Genomic DNA, 26503 nt, shown 5'->3' with positions numbered 1-26503 from the left:
TTAACTGCACATTGCAATATCTTGCCATATATCATATCCTTATTTTGGTAACCGGACATATAGCCTAAACTTCAGGTGTAGCTAGTGATTCAAGTATAATTGACAAGATTTTATCTCAATGTATACACATAATTAATATGACCAAAATGTATCTTCAACGCTATGCAATGTGAGTCATAACTGAATACAAATCAAATCATAAATGTGCAACATATCTTGATAATGTGTAGACAAAAGTTGACATATTACTTTTCAAACTACCATTATAAGGATCATGATTATTATTTATTTAAATTTTTCCAACCTTTGTTAATTCATTCATTTCCCCTTTAGTTGGTAAAATATCTCATTTATAGGAGCTTTCAATGAAGAATCATTTCTTCATTAACTTTACATTGAAAGTTTATACATTATTACCCTTTTCATAATATGTTCTCTTTTAGAAAGACAATGTCAATAGGGAGACACGTATTGTGCAGTTGTACGTTTTTTCTTCTTTTCCAATTTCTTATGTGCCGACATATAATAATCCCCAATCAAAAGAATTGTTATACAAGCATAAATCACTTGCTTGCAATTCTACTTGGTGGTGATCTTTTGGATCTTTAAAGACTTAAATAGTGTATTTGGTGAGCTTTTGGTCACCTAATAGTTGACAATAATATGTAAGTTATTTTAGTGAACTTCTGATCACCCATTACTCTTTTTTATAAGAAATTGAAACCTATTAACTCTTGAAATTATCATCAATATAAATTGTTATGAATCACAATCCAAATATAGCTCAATCTCATTCAATTCATTTCATATATCTAACATTGAGAGAGCGTCGGCACATTATCAAATGAAACTTCGCCTTCAGGTTTTCGTCATAACGGGTAATTATTCAACCTAGATGGCCTAATTTAATTATCGCATCCAATCACTTCTCTAAATTTGAACTCTAGTTAGTTTTCCACACTAGTGATCACTTTATTAAACTTACTTTATGCATGTCCATGAATTTGATGTGATATTTGAACACTAACATGTGTTTCTTTTTCAATTGTCAAGATAGTCAATTAATATTGTATCCAATAACTTACTCATACTCTGCTGGACTTTTGACTATAATCTTGATACATGTTAATTTGGTTGGATATTTCATACTCATCTGGAGTCTTTTATATAATCATGAAACATATGAATTTTACTAAAAGTGATTTCTTCTAGAAATGTAATGGAATTATCACTTCCTCAAATTGGCATTGTCAATAATGTTCCTTTCCTTTTCGTAGATACTTAATTATCTTTAGAACCTATTGATCTATCAGGCTTTAGGGGTGCTACGCATTCATCATCAATTGATGTTGTCCTTCAAGGACATCAATTTTAAATTGAAGCATTTACAACTAATATATGTTCACTGACATTTATTTATATCCATCTTCAGGATGGTATCATTTCAAAATATTTAATTAACATGTGTCTACATCTATGAAATAAATCGTTGATATTTAAGTTAATGTATGTACCAAACTGACCATCAATATATTTTATTATTTATGTGCAAGCATTACAAAAATAATGGAATAAATACAATCTCCCTCTAATCCTTGCATGTAGGGCATGAAATGAATCCAACAACCTTTAAATCTCTTCCACCTTCCAAGGCATGAATTCTTTTAGCAATGCATGTATATCAAGCATAATAAAATTATTCTTATAATCTCTTACTTAATCCTTGCCCAATTATCTATATTAATCCAGGCCAAAACCCTTTTATAAAACATGAGAAATCTTCTACTGTTGCTTAAAGAACAGCAACCGAAAACACTATTGAAAATGAATAGTGTATTACCAACTTTGCCCTGCCATGTGCTTTTTGCTATTAGGGCCTTTTGTTCTTACCCACTGGTTTTTCTTGTCTTTTACTTTTTGTTGATTTAATTGTTTTGTTTTCTTTTTTATTTTTGTTTTCTAGCTATAGGCCCTTTCATGCTTTTCCTTGATTTTTTTTTTTTTTGTTATTTTGCTTTTTCCTTTTTATTGATTTTATTTTTTTGTTTTATTTTTTTATTTTTTTCCTATAGCGCCCCATAAGCCAAATCTGACAAAAAAAATAATAAAAATTTATAACGTTACACAAATAGGTGGCGCGCACATCAAAATCAGTTGTGCGCGCCACCCGTGCGCATCCTAAAAGATTGCGCTGGTCAGACCAGCACAACTTCAAGACTTGCGTTGCAATACGATGAAAAAAACATACGTGTAATAGGAGTGGACTTCTCGTGAAACCATTCTCGTTAGGGTCTCCTCTAAGGCGATTCAAGCACAGAACGGTTTCCGCCAAAGCTAAAGGAGTGGGTGAATGACACCCCTTTATTTGCTCTACTATGGACACCATGGAATAATCTCCGTACTCTTTACCTGTCCTAAGTAAACAATTGACAACAAGACAAAAACATAAAGCACGAATTTTAAAGCGTTGTTTAGTTAAGTTGTCACGAGGGGCGACGAAGTGTTCAATAAATTGAATTAAATTCACGCCTTCTTCTGTTCCAATATTAGCCATATATATCATTGTCGTTCAAGCCAAAGAATCTCTGAAATATAGGTTTGGAATCCGACAAGTTAGGGGTATATGTCATAGGGAGAGTTTTTGCAGGGAAACCTAGTAGAGCCCCAAACTCGCCAGGTAACGGGACAATTTCATACCCTTTAAAGAGAAAAAGATGATGGTTTGAATCCCAATGATTAACAGGAGCATGGAAGAAATCAAAATTTATAACTAGTTGCATATAACTCAATAGAGGGTCGAGGTGGTATATTTTGAAAGCTAGTTTGTCCTCGGTTGAAAGGGAAGTGACCCATTGTTTCAAACGTTGTTCAAAGGTTTTCACCATTGTTCAAAACAAAAAAGGAGAGGAGATTAGAGAGATTAACTCTTTTTCTCTATAGTATTACTAACGAATGAATGCAAGATGATCGGAAGCCTACACGAAACCGCGTTTAAATAGACCTAAAAGGGGCAAAATTTTGGCAATTTTCGCTCAAAGGAAAGTACAATCGCAGGTGGCGCGCGCAACTCACGAGTTGCGCTCACCTGCCGTGCACATCCAACTTACATGCGCGCGACTGCCGCGCACAACACACCCAGTTCCACGTGTCTTGTCTATCGCGACATGTTGTTAGGTTTATTTCCGTATTTTGAACCAAAAATAATGGAATACTAACGAAATCTTATGACTAATCATACGCTTAAGCCTTATTTCCTTCTTTCTTTTCATCTTTTTTTTTTATTCCATCTCTTTGCTTTTTATTTATTCTTTTTTACTTTTTTATTTTTTCTTTATTTTCCATTCTCTTTCTTTTTCCTTCTTCCTTTTTTCCTTTCTTTTCTTTTTTTTGTTATTTTTTCGTGGGGGTAACTCGGGAACCCTTTCCCTTCCTCGGAATTTTTTTTTTTTTTTAATTTTTTTTTCTTTTCAAAAAAAAAAAAAAACTAAAACTCATGGAAACGAAAAATATATGATATATATACAAAATATGTGTGTCATATGTACAACAAAAAAAATATAAATGTACATATGTTTTCCATAAAAAAAAAGATATATATACATAATAAAAAAAAAGAGGAAGTTAGGGTGCTCGGCGACTCCCGGAAGGCTGCTGTACATCTGGCAAAATCCAAGACAAAGATTAATACACAAAAATGTGTAACTTTGACAAAAAAAGAAAAAGAAATAAACTTACCGCGACAATCCGATGATCATGGCACGACAAAGCCACGAGGGCTCTCCGATAAGCGGTTCGGAAAGCACGCATAGTCCTCACTATGTCGTTCACGGTCTCTCGCGGAACCTATTCCAAAATACAAGGACAGTTATCAAATAAATGTATATGAAAGAAAAAAAATAATAAATACATATACAAAATAAACATACCAACTCAACCGTCTTGGGAACAAACGGTGTGTCCTTATTTATTTTGATTCTTACTTTAGTACGCAAAACCCATATATTTGTTTGGTCGATTGGAATTCTTTGTCTAGGACTTTAAACTTGATATTTCTAAGTTGTGCTCCATTTGTGAAAATAACACAACACAAGTAAGCATTATTGCATGTTGGATTGCTATGTATTGAACCATAAAAGTTGACAAGTTTTGGCATCTATTTTAAAATATGGGCCATCGTAGTGGTGTTTGTTTTGTTAATCTAGAGTAACATAGGAGTCCAAGACGATCATCACTTCTTTTCAATTCATGTTTGTAACACCTTAGAAATTCTTTTCGTTTAATACACCTGTTTTACTCTTTTTAAAATACGAAATAGGAAATTCTAAGACATTACCGCCACCGTGAATACGGCTAACGCAATTATCAAAGACACACAACCTAAACTAATTTCAAAACCATTCAAAACAAGTCAACTTAAGAAGTCAACCAAACGAAAGTAAAGTCAACGAAAGTCAAATAAAAATCAACCTACAACTTGGAACCATTGTAGGCCCTTATTAAAACCAAACCAAATCCAAACTTTGCGTTAGTCCACATATAAATAATATCATAAATAATTAAAGCATAAAACACATCATTACTAATGGGAACTGGTAACATTCGCTCTTCATTCATGCCCCGTCATAAATTTGCTTCAATACCTGAAAAGCTTATCTCTACTTGTTTCCACTACTCTCCATTAAAAATGGGTCACCATAGGGCCACAGTAAAGATATGGCCAAAACACACAATTAGCAAAGCTGAGTACATAAGCATAATTAAACACACTAACATGCTTTCACCTATCAACATACACTTAGCTCAATGCACCTGTTTACAAGCACACACAACATTCAACAGGACCTTTCAACTAAACACCATATTATTTATTTAGCATTGATTACGCATCGAACGGGTTTCAACCTCTACCTCCCCCAAATTAATTGAGGTTAACTGATACGGGGGCTAACCGTGCCAGCACAAAAGCACACATAAGTGGCGGAATTCCAGCGCATAATAATAATAATAAAAAGGAATGTACAGCGTCATGTACTCCGTTAGAAGTTATAATCAAATATAAAGTCACATAACTCCCCCTATATGTTCATACTCAAGGTATATACGTTCCAAGAGTTTTGGTGCGTAATCTTTTTCACTTTACGTTATTTACAAATTATTATACTTGGTGATGACTCTCAAACCATAATCATTTAATCATCAATAATCATTCAATCAATTAAACACACCAATTTAATTCTTGAATAATTAGTGATCACATAATATTTAATGTTGAACCCTTTTTAAATCTAACTCAGTGTCAAAGACACCTCAAACGCATAAAGCGCCACAATATCTATCCCTCGGTGTTAAAAACACCTTAAGTGCACTAAGACACCAAAATATAGTTTAACCTCGTGTACAAGGACACTTAAATAGCTCTTTTCTCATGCTTATAGCATCAACAAAAATTATATGAACAATAAATAAATTACTTTTTAATATCCCAAACATAATAAAACATGTAGTTTAATTAACCATGCATTCTAACATGCCATAAATAAAAGTATGGTTCATACACAATAACATAACATGCCAAACAATAATTTTCCAATCATTAATCCATCACAAATAAATCATGCTTTCCAATTTAATCACCAATATCAATAATAATCCAAAATTTCCAATCATAATCTTAGCATGATACTACTTGTAATTCAATTTACCAAAACTAACATGCTACTACGCGAGCGTACCTCAATTAAGCCCTTAAAGTAGCCAAATACACTATAACACATCTCGAACTAAGTCTCCTACATAAAGGGACAATAACACCATTAAAACTTCATCAGAACTCCATACTGAATTAATCATTAAGCTCTATTATCACTTACAATCAATGGGTATATAAAACCCCCAAATCAATTGTAAGTTAGAACCCTAAAAATCAACATTTTAATAATTAAAACCCTAACTTTTAATACTTTATAAAATCTGAAAATTAAACACTTTATAATCTAAAATTTACAACATTTAATCATCAAAACATAACTATAAAATATACTGTTTAGACAATTAAAATCAATACCCAAAATATATAATTATATATCAATAGTTTAGAACAAGGAGGAGAAAGAGGAGATGGTGGCTCACGGTGGTTGATGTGGCGGCTGGATGGACTGGTCGCCGATGGGAGGTGGCCAGTGACGTGGGCTCTGGCGGTATAAGGTGGCAGCAGCATGGCTGCATGGCCTACCATTCATGGGAATGAAATCCACGCATGAAGTTCCGATAGCAAAGAAAGTAAGGCCTTGTTCTCTTACGTTTATCTGTTTAGTTCAGTTCAGTTCAGCTCAGTTCAGTTCAGTTCAGTTCCTAATTTCCTTCTCTTATAAAATATTCATTTCATTTCAGTTCAGTTCAGCTGAGTTCAGTTCAGTTCAATTCAGTTCAGCTGAGTTCAGTTCAGCTGAGTTCAGTCAATGAGAACAGGCCCTAAGAAGGAAGGAAAGAAAAGGAAAGAAAAAGAAAAGAAAATAGGAAAAAAAATAAGGAAAAAGGAAAAAGTTTACTTACCCCCAAAAATATGATTCTTGAGCCTCTTTGTGTGGGAAAATTTTGGAATTTTGAGGGATATTTATATAGTATGAGTATAGGGTTAATTTTGGGCTTATTAAAAATGTGGGCTTAAGTTATGGAATATTTGACCACAAGGGTTCAAATAAGTAATTGAGCTTAGTAAAATGAACTAGGTAGGTCTAACAAGAGTATGTAGGAAGAGTATACATACGATTATTTAAATGGGCTCATATAATTAATAAACGTTTGACCCAAAATATAATTTACTTTTATGAACTTTATAATTAAAATACTTTAGCCTTTACAGTACATTTTATAAATACTTAAATACTTTGTAAAAATACATTAATATACGGGGTATTACAATGTTGAAGTAAAACATAATGCAATCTACGTTATGGATTCTCTTTATAGCACATGAGAAAGACAACAAAGATGATCACCTGAATGATAAGATTGTCCAAGGTTGTAAGGTCCTCCAGTATATAGGATTTATATAGTTAAATGGGATGGAACATTGGATGGAAATATATCAGCTCACATGATCAAAGCAAGTTAGTTGAAGTGGAAGAGTGCTAAGGAAGTTTTATGTGATCTTGACATGCCTTATAGATTGAAGGATATATTCTACTGAAGGATAATTAGGTATGTATTGTTATATGATACTGAATGTTGGGCTGTGAAGAATTATCACATGCATAAGATAAAATGTGGTACAGATGTGTAAATCACGGTAGTTGTGTTGCCATACAAGAAAATGATCAATTGAGGAATGAGATGAATAAGAAGATTGTAAGGATTACTACCATTGAATAAAAGATGAGGGAAAATTGCCTAATGTGATTTGGCCATGTACAATAGTGGAAAAAAGTATTTGTAATTTGCAAAACTTTGTTGGTTACAATAAACCTATTTGTAACAAGCATTACAAGATTCAGTAACAATAAAGCAGCGTAGTTAGTAGAATATAGATGGTCTTTGAAACGAACAAACTGTGAGTTACAAATACTATACTACTCCTTTACAAATATTGTAGTTTTTGTAATGACACCTTTTCCCAATACAAATTGCTCGGTCAAGGAAAATATAAATTTTCTATTCGTGATTTACATTTTGACCGTTACAAAAAACTGTTCAATTTTTTTTTATTTATTTTTTTATTTTTTATTTTATTTTTTTTATTTTATTTTATTTTTTTGTTAGTCTCAAGTCAATCTTCACTTCTTCATTTTGACGCTAGCCTTGATCACCTTTTTAATTGTTTCCTCTTAGCTTCCACCCTCTATCTCTCGTCTCCACCACTGAACGACCGTCCCAGCCATGTTCTCATTAATTTGTTTCCAAAATTATGAAGAAATGCTTACATATTGTCCACTAATCAATGTACAATCAAAGTGATCAATTCGAAAGTCCTATTGCTTAAGCTTTGCTTTGAGTTTAATTACTAAGAAAGAAAAGACACCAATACGCTATTGAAATCAAATATCTATGAGTTTGTCTTAACTCACTCCGCTGCAGCTTTACTTTGAGTTAAGTTTTTGTAAAAAAACATACTGTTGTTCTAAAAGTTGTCACTAAGAAAAAACCGATAATATTATTGGCAGTTTTATACACGGCGAAAAAGGAGGAGAGGACAGTGGATGGAACTAGCTTGTATATGCTTAGTTGGTCACTTGTCTGAGTGAACTTACCATAAACTAGCAGCATCTGTTTACCAGTACACAACTTCAAGAGTTAGCTATGTCTAGTAGTAAAAGTTCTACTTCTAGTACGTATAATAGTAGTTTTCTAGCATTTACACAAACACATATTCTAGTTTCAACAACCTTTCAACCTAAATTAAGCATCTCCACCTAAGGCCCTAAACCGAGTTCAATCAAGAACCATTTTACTTTACAGCTTAAGGATCAAGAATCGAGCAGCTACCCCATTAAAGCATTCACATAATTATGCTCGAGATGTCATCTCAATTTCAAATTGTCCATCTGCACAACATAGGACATACTAGTATGAGAAATGTACATAACAGCGCACTCAAAAACAATGATGCAGTTAAGGTACTCACCTCTCAGATTAATGGCTCGATTTGCTTGAGCATCAGCAGCGGAATTGAACTCCTGCAGACGACATAATGTCAATCAGATAGCATCACCTAGGTTTGGGAATGTATCATTCCACTGGCCCTAATGTTGTGTACAGATTTTATCACCTTCCCTCGACTAGGAACTTCAGTCAATAGTTTTTGTTAAAAGTAATCATAATCCCCTAATTTGGCATATTATAGATGGGGCTAGTTACCATGACCAACGATATCAAGATCAAGATTTTGCGTTGGACAAAAGACTCACAAGATCAAATTTGGGGATCATTGTAGAATCATAAAAATCCTACAAATTAGCTAAAATATGATACAAACACTCTGACATAATAAGTATTATTAATAACAATCATCAATACTTATAAGTGATATACATCTCAACAATAATACCTTCTGGCCGATCATTCAAAAATAAAATGACACCTCCAAGGAGTTCGCTTTAAATAGATTTAACAAATATATATGTTAACCAGATTTTTTTTTTTTTTTTTTTTTAATTCCTCCCCATTCTCCACCGTCACCATTATATCCCTTTTTGACAATCACACCCATTAACCTAATCTTTACATCAGCCCTAACTCCCTATCCGGTCACCCACATACAAACCAAACCAACACCGTTAACCCCACCTCCCTTATCCCACCCAGCATCTCCACTTCCCACCCCGCACGCGACTGGATCAACCACACTCTCCACCAACACCGCCACAAACAACCAATGCCTCATCATCGACATCTAGTCATTCCAACAATGAATTGCAAACCTAGCCCATGAACCCAACCATCCCGTCCTTTCCTCCCTGCCATAGCCCCCACAAACCTGTTACGAGGTTAGGTACTAGGGAAGAAGGATAGAGTGAAGGGTAATGGAAGAGGGAGGGGAGAGAGAGAGAGAGGGGTTTTATTCCAAAAACAATAAATTTATTTTTTATAAAATTAATATTAAACTTTAATAATCCAAACAAATTAGGATGGGTGACCTCCTGGGAAGTCCTCATGTTGGTTCATGTAGCCGACCCCACTAATGGAATTAAGGCGTTCAAGGTGAAAAAGAAGAAGAAGAATCCAAACAAATTAAATAGGGACACATGTCATATAACTAGCTAAACCGGTGATTAATTTAGGATAATCAAAACTTGTTATTTTTGAAAGACCGACCATATGTGGTATTATCTTTACAATTTTTTTATATGTTGCACAATGGAGGATTTATGCATCATAATGAACATATTTAACCTTAATAACGTTAAATATGCTGAATATAGCAATTATAATTTTAAAATCTTGATATTATGAAATTATATATCAAGAAGAATTTAACATAACATCACATTACTAGCTTTACGTGTCGATCACGATATATGGTTGTAGGAAGTGTGAATAGTGTCAAAAATGCAAATGGTGCAATTGCAATATGTAGGGAACAGAGGAAGCATAAATTTTATGTTTTTATTTTTTTATGAATTTAAACATCCATGAGAGGGTACAAATGTAATATTTATAGCATAGAAGAAAAGGGCAAAAAAAAAAAAGTTCTTTACACTAATTTTGTGTGATTTTGTACAATCCTATACCGATCCTATGTGATTTTGTACAATCATATGTTGTCCTATTACGATCCTACGGTCCTACCTACTTAATGATTCTACAAATGATCAAGATCGTTTTTGACATTTTTGGATTGTGAGATCCTACAACCTTTCAATCCAAACATGATGTGATCCTCTTTTTTTTTTTTCTTAATCTTTTTTCTTCTTTCACCCACTTACTTTTTTAATAAAGAAGTCTATAGTGATTAGGCACATTTGAAAGGAAGGGGGTGGGGAGGAGTAGAAAAGATATAAATAGGGGGCAATATCCCTTGCTTTGCAACACTTAGATAGCAATAGCTATTAGCATTGCAATAGGAATACCCCTCATGATGATGGTTTTCTAATATTTCCTTCTTCTTTCCTTATCTAAAAAAAGAGAAGGCTATCAGACATGAACAGCTTTCTCAACCCACGTGATGCACAATTTGGCACAGTTTAAACTCTAACAAAAATAAATCACCATAGTCAATGGTTCAATCCTTCAATCAGAAAGTGCACACAATGTAAACAACTTTTATAACATTATAGTCACTTTAAATATAAAATATAGACTGCATGAAATCTGAAAGCAATCAAAATATCCCTGAGATCAAGCACTCACCCTAGGAACTTGTTCAATAGTAAATGACTGAAACTGTTTCTTCAGTTGTAATGCTTCCTTGCACAGGTTGGCCATGTTTTCATTTTTAGTTTTCCATTTACCCTGAATCTGTTCAATTCAATATGGTTGTCATTAGAGAGTGAGAGAGAGGCACATTTTATGAATAAAAGGTGTACTATATCATGACCACAGCATTTCACATTGATATACAACTGCATAATTTGGTCTTTGAAATTGGAAAGGAAGATAACATTAGTACAAATGCAATTTAATACCTGATTGCAAACCAGCAGAGAGTCCCCTCGGACATTAACATGTTTAAATCCTTTCTCGAGAGCTATTCTCAAACCTAAAATCACTGATCGATACTCAGCAACATTGTTAGTAGCAATTCCAACACCTTCACGCAAAAGCCAAACCTGCCAAAACATTGTTATGAAATATAAAAATCTAAGGATGGAAATCATAAAATACATGAGGGCCCTGTTTGGTTTAATGGAAAAGGTTTTCATGGAAAATGATTTTTCCATTTTTTACCCATTTTCCTTTGTTTGGTTTGCTAAGGGGTGGAAAACAATTTTTCCAAGGGTGGAAAATTCCATCCTTAATGATGGAAAACATTTTCCTTCCAAAAACAAGGGAAGCCACATTTTCCTCTCTCCTTTTTACCTTCTTTTTTACTTCCCTCTCATTCATCCTTACATTTCCAATCCTATTTTTTATTTTTCTTGAACTTTTCTTGTATGCAACCAAGCAAAGGAAAACTAATTTGTAATTGTGTTTTTCCTTGAAAATATGTTTTTCGTGAAAACTAATTTTCCACTGAAAATGTTTTCCATTAAACCAAACAGGGCCTAGATGCTCCATACACCATACCTGAGTTCCACCGTTAGCACGCAAAATAGCTCCGGCACCAGAAAGTCCAGGATTTCCTTTTGAAGCTCCATCAAATTCAATTGTACAAGATTGCTGCACATATATAACAAAAACTATCTCTGGTTACAGCATAAATGAAGACACCCTCATTTGGTCATAAAGCATCCATTCTATGTGGCAAATTTTACTTGAGATAACATAAATCACCAAGAGGCCAAAGAGAAAGACAATTATATTGTGAGGGCCTTTACAATACAAAGGGCCTCTATTTCAAGCCCAATAAGCAGAGTAATCTATTAACAGCCAGATATCATCTCTAGTTTATGTAAAACGTTCACAATGTACTAGTTTTATTGCAAATGCAACAGAGTTTATACTAACTATTTACATTATTTTAATAGCACGTCCATAGTATCCATTACTTGACAATACTTGGCACAATTTTCCTAACAGTATTTTTGCTTGCATCACTCTGCATATGTATATATTTATCATGTTTTCATATTAGTTCAGGAGAGTATTCTTATCTCCTTACTCTCGCCAAAACTAAGACTTTTAGGCTTTTAGCCCATGTATCACTTTCCTAATTTCTTTTACCTTTTCTTATCTACTCTCCTTTACTTGACTACTCTTCAGTGAATTTTGGACAAAAACAACCCTTGGACTAATAAGAACTTCTTTTTTTCAGTCGTGCTCCTTTAATCAGCTACTAAATAGTTGGCTCCTAAGTCCTAACTATTTCAAGACTATCAGCCACCTTTTCATTTGAGGGTTCAATCACTGAAGTCAATGACAGATCCCAATAAACTAGTTCAGTCTCTATAGTGTCTGCAATTTTCAAAGCATCAGAAGCTCACCTAACAAGTGCTTTGAAAATGTTATGAGAAGCTGACCTACTTGAACATACTAAATTTCTTCAGAAAACATGCAGCTGGTTTCAAATTGATGCTATACGCTAAATCATAGGCTGAAACTTTCAGATCTTCCTCCTGATTGTGAGGAAAGTAAGGAACTTGGATGCCACTCCATAATTTCCATAGACTATAGCTTACTCAAACTTCCCGTTCTTGAAATAAATAAATTCCATCCTTCTTGAAAGATGTAATATGATCTAAGAAACCTCTAGGACTTACCAAGTTTGAGATTTATTTCACTAAGTTATCATCCTGATCATCCAGATACCCTCATATGAGAGTAGGAAACTGAGATTCCCCTTAGTTGATTCACATGCATCTACGAAATCCATGACTAGGTTCCCAATAAATAAAGCCCACTCTACACAATGCAAGAGTTCTAAGGAAAAGACACACAACCACAAAGACACCAATCACAGATTCACGAAATTAACAGTAAATTCAGTATACCTCATCCAATCAAGCATACCCTATTCAGGTTATTAAGGAAAGTAGTAGAAGCATGAATCAATTTCTGAACCTGACAGCCAAAACTGGAAGTTAAATATAGCAGAGCAACAGTGTCCGAAAGAAAGAAGGAAAAGAGATGATAATGTTAAAATACTGGTCTACAGTTGAAATAGTGATTTGCCAGAGACCAGAAAGGTTAACTGGCCCTTGCCTATCTCCTATGAATTCGAACAGGAAAAAGGGAGGGTGTTTTGAAAGATTATTCAAAAGAGGTTTTTCAAGGGAGAATAATGTTCCTCAATTTCTTAACAAATAAAATGACACGAAGAGGCTATTGGAGAGACAACACCTTTTTGATAACATAGAATACATTTCCTTAGTCAATACTCTCTCCAAATAGCTTTATACTAAAAATTTTAGATTCACCTAGTCTTGAGCAAGTGTTGAGGTGGCTGAGTGCCAAACAGACAAAAATATTCAGGAGCTTAAAAAAAAATCTACAGGATACAAAGGATGAGAAATTTTAGAAGACATGAGTGCTAAGACTGCTAACCATGCTGACTGCTTGTCTGCTTTAGCTTATGCAATCGAGATTCGAGAAATGACGCTTTGAGAGTAGAATGATACTTGTCCTGGCGTAACTTTCAGAAGGATCAGCGCTAAACTCATGATTATATCTTATTGTGTAATGCCTCAAAAGACTTTGAGGATTGATAGAGCATGATCTGTTCTTAGTATTAAAGTGTTGTTTTGTAAGGTTTGGAGGTCTAGATGAAGGAACCCTTCCTACAAAGCCTAGAAGCTGACCTTTTCCTTCGATTCCTTGACTTTCCCTAATGAATAGTAATATCTAGCCATATTTAGAATCATTAAATACCCTTCCGGCCATTTCCCAAAGGAGGCTTATATAGTATTCCTTTTCGAAATGAAATGTAAATAGCTAGTCAAATTCTGAATCATTTACTACCCTTTCCTCACAGCAAACATGATCACCATCCCTCTCCTCACAAAATGTAATAGAAGGTCAAATTCAAAATCAATTAGTACCCTTCCCCCAAAGGAGGCATATATGATAACCAAGTATTTCCAAATAAATTGCAATAGCTAGTCACATATTATTTTAAAAAAGCAAACTACCCTTTTCCAAAAGGACCATAGCTTAACTAGTGGCTCAAAATTGATTAGAATTCTACAGGAGAGACTGGGATAGTATGAAAGTTTGTGATGTCCCCATAGTTTAGAATAACGAAACTTCCCTAAACAAAATCAATGATAGCAGTACTAATTATGTTTCATATAAATATTTCTTAAGAAAATCTACTTTATTACAAGCTAAGTGCTCCATGTTATATATGGTAAAAGTTTAGAAAGAAATGGTGTAGTAAACTATCCTCTTGCTGATTGTACCTCAAGAGAAGTGAAGCATTAGTGAATTGCAACTTTGATGTTAAACTGGCTGAAAAACCTATAATGTATTTGACTTGCCAAATACAACTAGAAATTTACCAAAGTTCAAATAGTTAGCAAGTCGAGCATTTTAGAAATTTGGTAGCTAAAAAACTTACACTAGCTGGGTTAATCACTTGTTGTGATTCTGTGTAATCTTTTAGCTCGCAAATTCTCTTCTGAGGATTGGTTAAGAAGGAACTCGTTTCAGCAGAAACCTGGACACAAGAGGTAGTTTATTTATGAGCCTATTACTAACACTATACTCCATTGTTTATGAGTTTACTGCTAACATCATACAAACAGGTTAAAATCTTGTTACTTTGTTAATCATTGCAACAGAAATTACAATGGTATAGTAAAAATTGCAATATAATATGGAATAAGAAAGGTTCATACTAAGTCACTAACCCATTGCCACTACTCACACAACACTTCACATAATACTTTTATATTTCTTAGTGCATACCACATTGCATTGCATAGTGGGAATTGGCACCATTTCAAGAGATGTTTGTGGGTGGGCCATTTTTACTTGGTAGAGTAAAATGTGTGGTGGGTACAATTTATTTAGGAGAGAGAAAAAGTAAATTCAATCGGAGACATGAAGGACTCTTATATTGAGGGACAAAAAGTAGATGTATTGGAGATGGTAGTTGTATACTAAGGTGAGAGTAAGTTTGTGGTACCATGTCACGTGCCAAATTAGACAGTGCAGAATAATTACGGACGGCTCAAAAAGAAAACTGTGCAAGTAATGTGGAGCGCAAGGAGTAATAGCCAAACATCACTTCTCCAAGTTGGAATTGCCAGAGCAAATTCACATATATAAAGCAACTGTCTTGAAGGAACTTACGCGTGCAGAACGAGTCAAGTCTGCAGAATCTGTGTAGTTGTTCAACTCATCACAATTTTGCTTTGCTGAGGATATATTCAATCCTGTATCAACCTTCAATGAGAAATAACAATATGATAATTTCAGGCTTAAATTGAAATATCTCTGCGGATCACTCGATAATAAATGATTTAAATAGTTCTAGAGCCACACATTTTTCCGAACACTTCCATTTAGTCCAGGAATAGCAACACAAGCAGGACTCACAGAGGCTTGGAATTCACCATAATGCTCCAACTTGACAGGTTTGTAGGGAGGAATTCTTGCCGAGCTGCCTGAACAACCAGCATCCTGATAAACAAATGAAGTAATCAGTTAGCGAACTTCTACTGAATGATCTAGCGGCAGTCACAGCAACCAAAGGAGATTCAAATTCTTCAAGTTATGAAATTTTAAGCAGCTCTAAAATTGAAATATCACTATGGATCACTTGATAACTAAATGATTGTAATAGTTCTAGAACCACACATTTTTCCGAACACTTCCATTTAGTCCTGGAATAGCAGCACAGGCAGGACTCACAGAGGCTTGAAATTCACCACAATGCTCCAACTTGACAGGTTTGTTTGGAGGATTTCTTGTCGAGCTGCCTGAACAACCAGCATCCTGATAAACATATTAAGTTATCAGTTAGAAACTTCTACTGAATGATCTAGTGGCAGTCACAGCAATTAGAGGAGAATCAAATTCTTTTAAGTTTTAAAATTTTCAACAGCTCTAAAACCTCTTCATTTTTCCAAATCAGCTAAAAGCCATAAATTAATCTTATTACCCAAGGTTTCAATAGCTAAAGGATAGAGAAGGATTTCCTACTATTACCAAAAATGCCCATCATTACTAAAATAAAAATGTTAGTAATAACAGTTGCTCCCTTAGTTTCAAATTGATGTTCCTAGAACAAGAGGAGCCTAGGTCATGAAAAGCACCACACCTATACCATCTTTGATGATAACTAAAAGGGCCAAGAATAAAAGCTTCCAGTAAAGCTTTAGAAAATCCAGCTCTACCTGAAACAAGATGTTTAATACTTATACTGTTTTACAGACTAGAATTGTTTAATGGGCTGGCACAAAAATTGATCTTTCAACAGAGATATCTTAAGATGTTTGAAGATTTGCCCGCTATAATAAACTAAATTACAACTTACAAGTCAACATTACGCCGCCCTTGAAGATCTAGAAAATTATATACCTCTAAAGATCCACTATGGCAAAGAAAGGAAAAAAAAGGCATAATGTCTACACAGTTTATCATACCATCCTTAATCTAGTTCTGAGGGCCAACTAACAACATGAAACAGATATCTGATAGAAAAGAGAAGTTAATTAGCTACAAAAAATAACACAACTTTCTCAATTAAATAACAGTTTTTCTCAATTCTTACCTGAAATGGACAAACAGAGAGGTTCCCAAAAAGTCCATCTTGTACATCACATGCACTGATTGAAAAACCTGCTTGCTGAAGGCCACGCGAAACAAGATATGCTTCTGTCTGCTTAGATAATCCATATCCTTTATATACTGAGATAGAAGGGTCCAGTGGCTGCAATGAGGAGAGGGATAAGAAATTTTTTCCATGTTTGATTCGTAATGTTTTTCCGTAATATCCAATCATTCAATACAAGACCACAATAATAACATAAAAAACAAGGAAATGAATGTATTACTCATCAGTATTAAATGAGATGGTACAATATTGCTAGCATGTCAGCATAGAAACATGTTTGAGAATCAGACAATAATTTAATTTATTAACACTATAGCTGAGAAACATTCTATATTTCTATGAAAGCTACAATAAGTTATACAACAAGAGGCTTTTTATGGGATATTGATACAATATAACATCAATAGCACAATTGCACAAAAGATACAAATTGTATATAAAAAAATAATAATAATAATAATAATAATTAAATTCTACTTGGCAAACAAGTACCAAACCAAACTAATATTGAAAAATCTGATGTAGCATAGAGACCCAGCAGGACATTTCAGAATGGATGAACTTCAAGGTAAATCTTTAGAGCAAAGGCAGCTCTTGTAGTGACTTGTGACACACTGACACAAGGTCACATACCTTCACTTTAAAAATCAAGGACCCAACAAATATAGCTTGAAGAACATAACAATGGCATAAATACATATTGGTTATTTCCGCTACTAACTTTTCTGACATGTTCCTAATAATTGAAATTATCAGTTGTTCTACATACATATCATTTCTCTTTAGAAACCATCTAAAATTGAGGTCCTTTAATCTCTCTTGTTATTGAAAATGAGAAAAGGGCATTTCTTTTACAAATTCACCTTAGTCACCTCAAAGGCTCATGTTAACTAAAAACCCATCCAGTTCCTAAATACAAGTTTTTTAGCTTTTAATTCCCAATTTCCAAACACCCAAAATCAAAATTCCTCTCTCCAATGGGAGAATCGATTTGATCACCATGCTAGTAATTCAAGTCCCAAGTTTCAAAGAAGCCATCAATACCCACAAATTTCACAATGCATTTGAAGGGGAAGATAACAAGAATCGTGGTTAGACCAAAGACCAAAGAAAAAATAGTGTAAATTGAGGTTGATTGATGAATTGCTCAAATGAACATGGTTGAATTCTCATGAAAGGACAAGTCTGTATAGGCATATGAGGCATATCAGACTATTTCAAGCAAATCCTATAGAGTTTAAAATAAACGCGAAAGGGTAGGGCCATTGAACCGTGAAGCTATTGAAGCATCATTGGTTTTACATTCCACATTTGTAAAATATATCAGATGGTATGTGTAGACTCCGATAGTCAGTCACTTCATCAATCATCAAGTAAAAAGCTAAAATTATAGCAATATTTTCATATTTTGATGAGACCCCTTAACAGGTTCTAGCCAACAACAATTGGAAGCTTGAACATAAAATCCCCAGATTCTGCCGGAAGTTCACTCCTTAAAAAAGATTTTGCAAAGGGAAACACAAATAACTTGCTCCATCCTAACTCTCAAGGCTGATAACTCTAACAAAGCATTGCATATGCATTTTTCTCAGGTTTTTCAGAAAAATTGGTTACATAAAAACAAGGAACAAAGAAATAATCAGATTATCATCTTCAGCAGGAAAACAATAATCAGTTAGTCTGACTAAGCAACAAAGCAGACAGTAATACTTTAAACAGTTAAGCCACAATATATATCATAAAAACAAGGAATAGTATATCAAATTATCAGTACATGTCTCCTTTGTTAAAATTGAATATGTTTCATAATTCTTCCGAATTACAACAAACTATCCAAGCACAATTTTAGAAACAATCAAATAAAATACCAAAGGCAGATTAATAATGAGAAATTGTCAAGAAATTGAAAAGGGTTATTGAAAAAAAGAGTAAATTACAGAAAAACCGGCTTGAGCTTGACAATCGGAGAAGTTTTTGTAAATTCCGACGATGTCGCCTTTCCTTACAACATAGAATGCATCTTTTTCGTCCCCCATTAATTATACTTGTATCAAACTGCACCCACCAACAAAAATTAAGATTATGAACAAATTGTAAGGAACAATTATACTCACAAGCAACAACAGTATAACAGTAACCTTTCAGATAATCAAGCAGAAGATGGGGATGAAGCGAGTCGCAGGGGTCAAAGAAGGGTCTGTTCAAATTCAAAATTTTGCAGGAAAAACTTGCTGTCGAGTCGACTATAATGTCTCAGTTTTTGGCACGTATGTCTAGGTAAATATTACTCTACACGTTAAATAAGTACTCCCTTCATTTTTAAATAATTCTACATTTCTCAATGTGCGGAGTTTTACGAGATATTGGGGGAAAATAAAGAGAGTAATGAAGATAGGAATGACCGATTACATAGGAGGGTTGCTAGCTTGCTGTTAGTTATGCCTTAACAGCGCGTTTTCTGTGTGGCTGACTAACACACACCAAAACAATGATCGGGTAACTCCTGATTGCGTATAGTAACCCCTGAATTGAGTAACCCTTGACCGACTTAGTAACCCCTTATCAATCGAGTAACCCTGGCCTTCCCCTAATCAAGTAACCTTGTCCATACGTTGTTACCAACCACATATAAAACTAACCCAAATGATTCACATTAAAAAGGAAAAAGAAATTTATTGTTCAAGACTTCAAGCTCGTAAAGACTTCCAAGTCAATATTTTAGCCACTTTAGGAATTAGAATTGAAGTTTAGTCATTCGGGTAAATAGTTTTTGTTAATGTAGTCATTTTAGTATCGATCCCATATTTGCTTTCCTACTCTTTGTTATTTCGTATACATTATATTCAAATATTCTATTATCAAATCTTTCATATGTTTACATTAATAATATGGAAAATTGACATTTACTACTACTAAAAACACCATGTTTGACATTTGCTACCTGTCTAAATTTTTTTTTCTTATACTCTTTACTACCACCCAAATCCCAAAATTTTAAATTAAACTACCTAATGTCTTATGCCGTTACTATTTCCATTAGTGGGGCCCAACCACCGTCTATCCACCCCTCCCTCCTTCCAGCCACCTTTCCTCCCTGCTCACACCAACAATCAACCAACAACGACCACCCAATCACACGCACAACAACTCCCTTGTCTCACCACCACGCACAACACCTCCCTCCACCGTCACTTAGCTTCCATCACCACCAACAATCAACAAAGTAGGAGCATCGTCACTTCCATCACCACCGCTAAACCTTGCAGTATTGTCACTTCCATCTCTAAAAAGCAAAAAAATTAGAAGCAAAAATAAACCCTAACTCACTTTCTCAGTTTCTCTTCTCAGTAATACTATTACTTCTTACAAATTCTCCCCCTTTTTCTTTCCCGTTACTTTCAAAGTTTCAACCTCTTTGCTTAAATTTCCAATCTTTTTCAATTTTAGGGTATTAATTTATCTGGTTGTTCTTCAATTCTCTTCAATTTTAATATTTTTCTTTTGGGATTGAAAATGTATCCAAGATTTATTCAATCCCATCACCATAATCCTCAGCATCAGCAGCAACAACTCCATAAATCTTTAAGTGTAATGGCAAGTCCCATTGATGAGATTAATCAAGTGGGTCACACTTCCACTTCCGCTGCCGCAACAAGGAACCCACTGTCGATCCAAAGCCACGTCTCCGGTGAACTGCCGAAGCAGCAAATTGTGGCAGTAGCGGCCAAACTCGGCCAATCACCGTCACCAAACGTGGCCAATCGCGATAGTAGCATCGACAATTGTTGGTTTTTTGGTGAGGGAAAGGGAGGGGCGTGGGGTCGTCGGCGCCGAGGGATAGACATCCGACACGGAGGTGGGAGGGGGAGGGATGGCTGACAGGCTACAAGCAGCCGGCGACGTAGGTGGGAGGGGTGGCTGACGGGCTGTTTTGGTTGCTGGGATTTTTTTTTTTTGATTTTTTAAAATAAATTAAATTATTATTTAATGAAATATTGGGCACCACTTAACGAAATCTTAACGAATTCTGTTAGGTGGTAGCAATATATAAGAATCTTGGATTTGAGTGGTAGTAAAGTAAAAAAAAAAATTAAACAGGTAGCAAATGTCAAACATGGTGTTTTTAGTGGTAATAAATATCAAATTTTCCTAATGATATATGGGATTTTCCAAATGGTTCCACTAAATGTTTGGCTTTTCCAAATGGTACCTTTATTGTATCTCTTTTCCAACTAATACCATTGAAGTATCTAATGATATATGGGATTTTCCAAATGGTTCCACTAAACGTTTGGCTTTTCCAAATGGTACCTTTATTGTATCTCTTTTCCAACTAATACCATTGAAGTATTAATCTACTAGCTATAGTAAACTGAATATTAATTAGGTTTAGAGTTTAATTAATTTGTTAATTAAAGAATATATATTTACTGCTTTTTGTTGAAAAAAGATCAAACTTCCATTTGAGACTCTGCTTTCCTCATTCATTTATTCATGCTTCTCAATTTCTTTTAAAATCATAATTTGAAATACTACTTCAATTATTTTCATGACTTTGATTGCGGCAATCAAAGCCTTGCAAGTTGGATTCGTAAGCCAAGAAACATGAAGGAATTAAAATGAAGTAAATTAAGCAACAACAACAATATTATTAACCAACACAAGTTGGTTGCCACTCGACGTTGTCATGATATGGTGGACTTAGAGATAGCGAAACTAGAAGATCTGGTTGCAATTACCATTTAATTTTTAGTATAGATGAAACACACCACCGTGAAACCCAACCTCCAATCTCCAGCCTATCCACCATCATAAAATCCCCCAACCAACCTCGACCCCTTCTTTTCTCTTCTAATTCTATAAAACAATTTTTTTTTAAGAGATAAATTCTATATACCAATTACCTTAGCTGATTAGCTCAAAAATAAAAAAATACAAATAAAATAGCACAAGCATAATAAGAATATTTGCAAGAAAAGTACTCAGAGCATCTACATTGGTTGGAAAGTTAGCTCCCCATTTGACAAAAATAAAAGTGGGGATCTTCCCACCATTAGTACTAGCTTCCCATCCTTCACTTTAATTTGGGGAGGTTAACAATATTGGATGGAAACCCTTCCAATATCAAAGAGTGAGATCCTTATTTGTTTTTATCTGCCAGTATCATCAAGCTATGCAATTTTCCTTTTTTTTTGTTAATGGGTATGGAAAAATAGGAGAGATAAAGTAACTAGGGAGGTAAATGAATATAGGTATGAAAATGTAAAATGGAAAAGGTATGTGAAGAAGTAAGTGAAAAGTGATGTGGACTAATGAGGTGAGGAGAGAGAAACTATGAGGAGCCAAATGAATGTGGATGCTCTCAAGTTCTTCAACTAGCTCAAGAAAGACAAGAATATTTAATAGTGGTAGAAGGAAGCTAAATATTGATGTAAGAATTGGAAAAAGAAGAAGATGAAAATAGGGGAATGTGCCTTCAACGCAGGGAACAAAAGTTTAATTGGTAGGGAGTTAAATATATTATTTAATTAATGAATCTATACTTATTATTATTATTATTATTATTATTATTATTATTATTATTATTATACATTATAAAGCGTTCCTAAAATTGTTTATGTGCAATGTAGTACATTAGCATTGTGCCACATCACCACTAGCATTGTAGCAATTATTCCATGTCATTACTTACTTGAAAAGAACATCCTACAAGTTTCAAACACTAAACCTCATGGATGTAAGATTAAATTCCTTACCATCTCTAATAGGGGTGAGCATAACAGGGTACCCTGTTAAAATTCCTAGAAACGGAACCGGAACCTGTTGCAACAGGTTCCTCAAATTGGGAATTGGAACCGAAACGGAAATTAGGAACTGGAACCTATAGGTTTCGGTTCTAATTCAGGGTACCCTGTTTTGTAATATATATATAATTTTTTTTTTTGCAAATTTTCTTATAAAAAACTAGATGGTCACTCTTTTATAATGTTTATAACTCGCAATTAAAATAAACTAATAGTAATTGTTAAAAAAAATATACATGTATTCATAATTGTAGGTTTTTTTTTTTTTTTTTTTTTACGGGGAGCAAAACTTTCATTAAAGAGCTAAAGCATCCATAAGTACCAAAGGGGAAACATCAGTAGGAACACAATGATCCCAGAATTGCTCAACATTAAAAGGTATAAACTTTTCAAGGTTGTGCGCCACTATGTTGCCTTCTTGCTTGACATGAATCCACTGCAGGCTAGTGAAGTGAACAACTTGAGACATCACATCGCATAACACTGAATCGAGATCAATAAGGTAGGTTGAGCTCCTCGTAAGTCTGTTCACCACAATTTGGCAATCAAATTCAATGATCACACTTGCACAACCATAACTCCTTCCTGACTTAAGAGCCCACTCAACAGCCTTAGTTTCATTAACTTCAACAGGCCACCAAGCACGAGTTCACTTCACAGCAGCAAAAAGTACCTCTCCACTGCTATCACGTGCAACGACACCCAAACCCACCTAACCTTCATCAGACTTCGATGCATTAGTGTTAATTTTATAGTACCTCGAGGGAGAGGGATTCACTGTTTCGGGCTGGAGTAGAAGCTAGTAGCAGCAGCATGTGAGTTCCTGAAGCTTGCGAGATTGGTGCTTTCTTCGGTCCATCTTAGCACACGCACAACTAGATGTTCAATGGGAGGATCTTTCCCTTGAAATACTTTCATGTTCCTATCCTGCCACAAACCCCACATTAGGTATATGCCTTTAACTTTTATTATATTCCCCGAATCCTTCCAGTTTTCAAAGCAATCACAGGAAGATAAAGAACCAGCATTAAATCTCATAACATCACAGCCCAATTTCCACCAAAGATCCTTTACCCTCCCACACTCAAAAAAGGCGTGCTGCTAAGTTTTTGGTTCACAGTTGCACCTCAGGCACAAATCATCTTCAGTGAGATGTCTATGCTTCAACAGACCACGGACTGGAAGAGTTTCAGAACAAAAACGCCACGAAAAATTGCGAGCCTTTGGGATTACATTCACTTTCCATATCTCAACCCAAGCACGATGAAAATCATCAAGGTTGCAACCCTTACCCAACATATAGGCAGTCTTCACATAATATATGCCATTCTTTGAGAAGGCCCGCGTTTTCTCATTATTTGGGGCTCTTGAGCTCAAAGGGATTACAAGTATGCATTTCTTATCACGCTCATTAAAATGTGCCTGCACCAAATCATAATCCCATTCCATATTCTCACAATCAATCAAGTCACTGACCTTTGTTATGTCCTCCGAAGGAGTGCTAGTAGCAAAACACCCCTCGTCATCACAAAGCCACGGATCAGTCCAGATGTTAATATCTCTTCCATTCCCGACCCTCCACAAGACACCTTCCTTTGCTAGGGCCTTTGAGCCCCAAATACTTCTCCACGAGAAGCTACCACCCAAACCGAAAAGAGCCTAAGAAATCAGAATTTTTTTTTAATATTTAGCCTTCATTACTCGGCTTAATTAAGAGAGAACTTGTATTACTTAGGAGTCTCCATGCTCATGTACCAAGAAGTGCCTTGTTAAAAATTGTTAAATCACGAAAACCCATATCTCCGAGACATTTGAGAGTGCATAAAGAATCCAAACTCCTCCAATGAATACGTTTTCTCCCTTCCTTTTGCCCCCACCAAAAATTTGCCATAGCCGAATCGATCTTTCGAATTACCTCACTAGGAAACTTATACACCCCCATAAGATAAGTCGAAATGGCTTGAATTATTGATTTCAGAAGGATCTCTTTGCTGGCTTGAGACAGTAACTTTTCCTTCCAACCTTGTAATTTTTCCAAATTCTATCAAGAAAAGCTTCAAAAACTCCCCGTTTTGACATCCCCAAAATATTCAGAATACCAAGGTATTTCATGACGTTCAACCTGCTTCATATTTAAAACACCCAAAATCTCTTCCTTTTGCTCAGTTCTAACACCTTTACTAAAGGACACCTCCGATTTCTCATAATTAATTTTCTGACCGGATGCTGCTTTGTACTGGTTGAGAATATCAACAATGTGTGAACATTCCTTTCGGTTTGTGCTATTAAAGAGGAGACTGTCATCTGCAAAAAAAAGGTGTGAAATTTTCGAGCCCGTGCGACTAGCTTTCGCGCCATGAATTTCACCCCTCACCACCGAACTCTGAATCATATGAGAAAAAGCATCAGCCACGATGATAAACAAGTAAGGAGAGAGGGGGTCACCTTGATGAAGACCTCTAGAGGGAGTTACCGCACCACAACCTTCACCATTAATCATAAAGGAGTACTTGACCGAAGATACCAACGTCATCACCAAGTTCACCCATCTACCATCAAATCCCATCTTCAAAAGCAATTGCCGGAGAAAACCCCACTCAACCCTGTCATAAGCTTTACTCATGTCTAGCTTCATAGCAATGTGGCCCTTTCGACCCTTACTTCTATTCTTCATAGAGTGAAGTAATTCCATAGCAATCATAAACATTATCAGTGATTAGTCTACCGGGAACTAGAGCTGATCATCGACGGACAAACTCGCTAGGCCCGGCCCGACCCATTTGCCCCACTTATAAACGGGCTTGGACAACTATTTTTAGAAAAAAAATTTGGGAGGGCCAAGCCCGACCCGCTAGCGTTAACGGGCGGAATATGGCAAGCGTAAAATTATTTCGAGCCAGCCCGTCCAGCCCATTAAGATATTTTATGCAAATAAATTACACTTAACATGTAGTTATGTACAGTTTAATTCAGAACAAGGCCAAAATTAAAAAAAAAATACCATTGTTGTAGATAACTTTTGAAAAGTAAAAAAGTATAAAATAAATAACCCTAAACCCTAAAGTTCTAAACTCTTTAGTCATTACTAGCCGTCAAATTACCACAACACTACTCATTTTCCCATTTTTCTATTTCTCTCTCCTCCTCTTATCTTCTTTCACAATTTTGAAACTTGAAATCTAAAGTATATAATCTTCTTCAATATTTCAACAATCAAGAGCTATAAGAGATTGTTTTAGCTTTGTTACGGAGTATTTTTTTCTTTCAATTCTTAAAAATAAAAATCTAGTTTGAAATCTTCTAAATATGCTTTGAGTTGAAATGAAAACCGGAAAAGGATTTTGGTTAACTGGTGTTATTGCTTGTACTTGTTAGTGTACTCATATCTGCAGATCTAAAAGAAAGAAATCAACTCAATTTATGTTGTTGAGACTTGAGAGTAGCATTTTCTATTAATTCGGGTGTAGGGAATATTTCAAGCATTTTCCCAAACTTGAACCCCACTGTGTTCATACACTTAAGCATGGTGGCGTCCAAAGAGAAGGAAACGAGAGCAAAAGAGTCGCCAACAAATTTTAGGAACTTGTAAACCGTTCACAGGGTGAAGGTTACACCCCTTAACGATCCATGAGATCGTCAACTCCAATAGGTCTGGAACCAATCAGGGTTCGGGGATGAGGGTACGAATCTAATCTATAAGAGAAAGAACCCGCCCTATAAAATAGGCCTCTACTTTATTCTACTCGTATTCATGTGCGCTTTCTAACTAACATGCAATCATTAGGTTAACCCTAAACCTGTTTAATCTATGTTGGTTGAATATTAA

At 35.0% G+C, this 26503-nt stretch overlaps 2 protein-coding genes across 5 annotated transcripts; both read right to left on the bottom strand.

Annotated features, from left to right (window-relative positions):
• Positions 1-8165: 8165 nt before the first annotated feature.
• LOC145595044 (uncharacterized) lies at positions 8166-19149 on the bottom strand. Of its 4 annotated transcripts, none has more exons than XM_081651396.1 (12): positions 19012-19149; positions 18811-18928; positions 16811-16969; positions 15895-16032; positions 15580-15717; positions 15388-15480; positions 14651-14749; positions 11722-11814; positions 11121-11264; positions 10846-10953; positions 8621-8672; positions 8166-8540 (listed from the first exon to the last, which is right to left on the bottom strand). In XM_081651396.1, exons 2-12 carry the CDS (start codon positions 18907-18909, stop codon positions 8503-8505), a joined length of 1161 nt encoding a protein of 386 aa, XP_081507522.1. In that variant the 5' UTR covers positions 18910-18928; positions 19012-19149; the 3' UTR covers positions 8166-8502. The 4 variants fall into 4 exon arrangements, with proteins under 4 accessions (XP_081507522.1, XP_081507523.1, XP_081507525.1 ...); XM_081651397.1 differs by having other exon boundaries at positions 15634-15717; XM_081651399.1 differs by having other exon boundaries at positions 8167-8540; positions 15634-15717; positions 15949-16032.
• Positions 19150-22972: 3823 nt separating this feature from the next.
• Positions 22973-25384, bottom strand: LOC145594148 (uncharacterized). The gene is made up of 3 exons (XM_081650483.1): positions 24777-25384; positions 23804-24313; positions 22973-23201 (listed from the first exon to the last, which is right to left on the bottom strand). The coding sequence occupies exons 1-3, from the start codon at positions 25382-25384 to the stop codon at positions 22973-22975; spliced, it is 1347 nt and encodes a 448-aa protein (XP_081506609.1).
• Between the last annotated feature and the right edge of the window lie 1119 nt (positions 25385-26503).

The sequence above is a fragment of the Chenopodium album genome, chromosome 19 (assembly GCF_948465745.1).
Source record: "Chenopodium album chromosome 19, dcCheAlbu1.1, whole genome shotgun sequence".
In the NCBI taxonomy this organism is placed as follows: domain Eukaryota; kingdom Viridiplantae; phylum Streptophyta; class Magnoliopsida; order Caryophyllales; family Amaranthaceae; genus Chenopodium; species Chenopodium album.
Note: the sequence above shows the minus strand (reverse complement) of the source record. Positions and strands in the feature narration are given on the sequence as shown.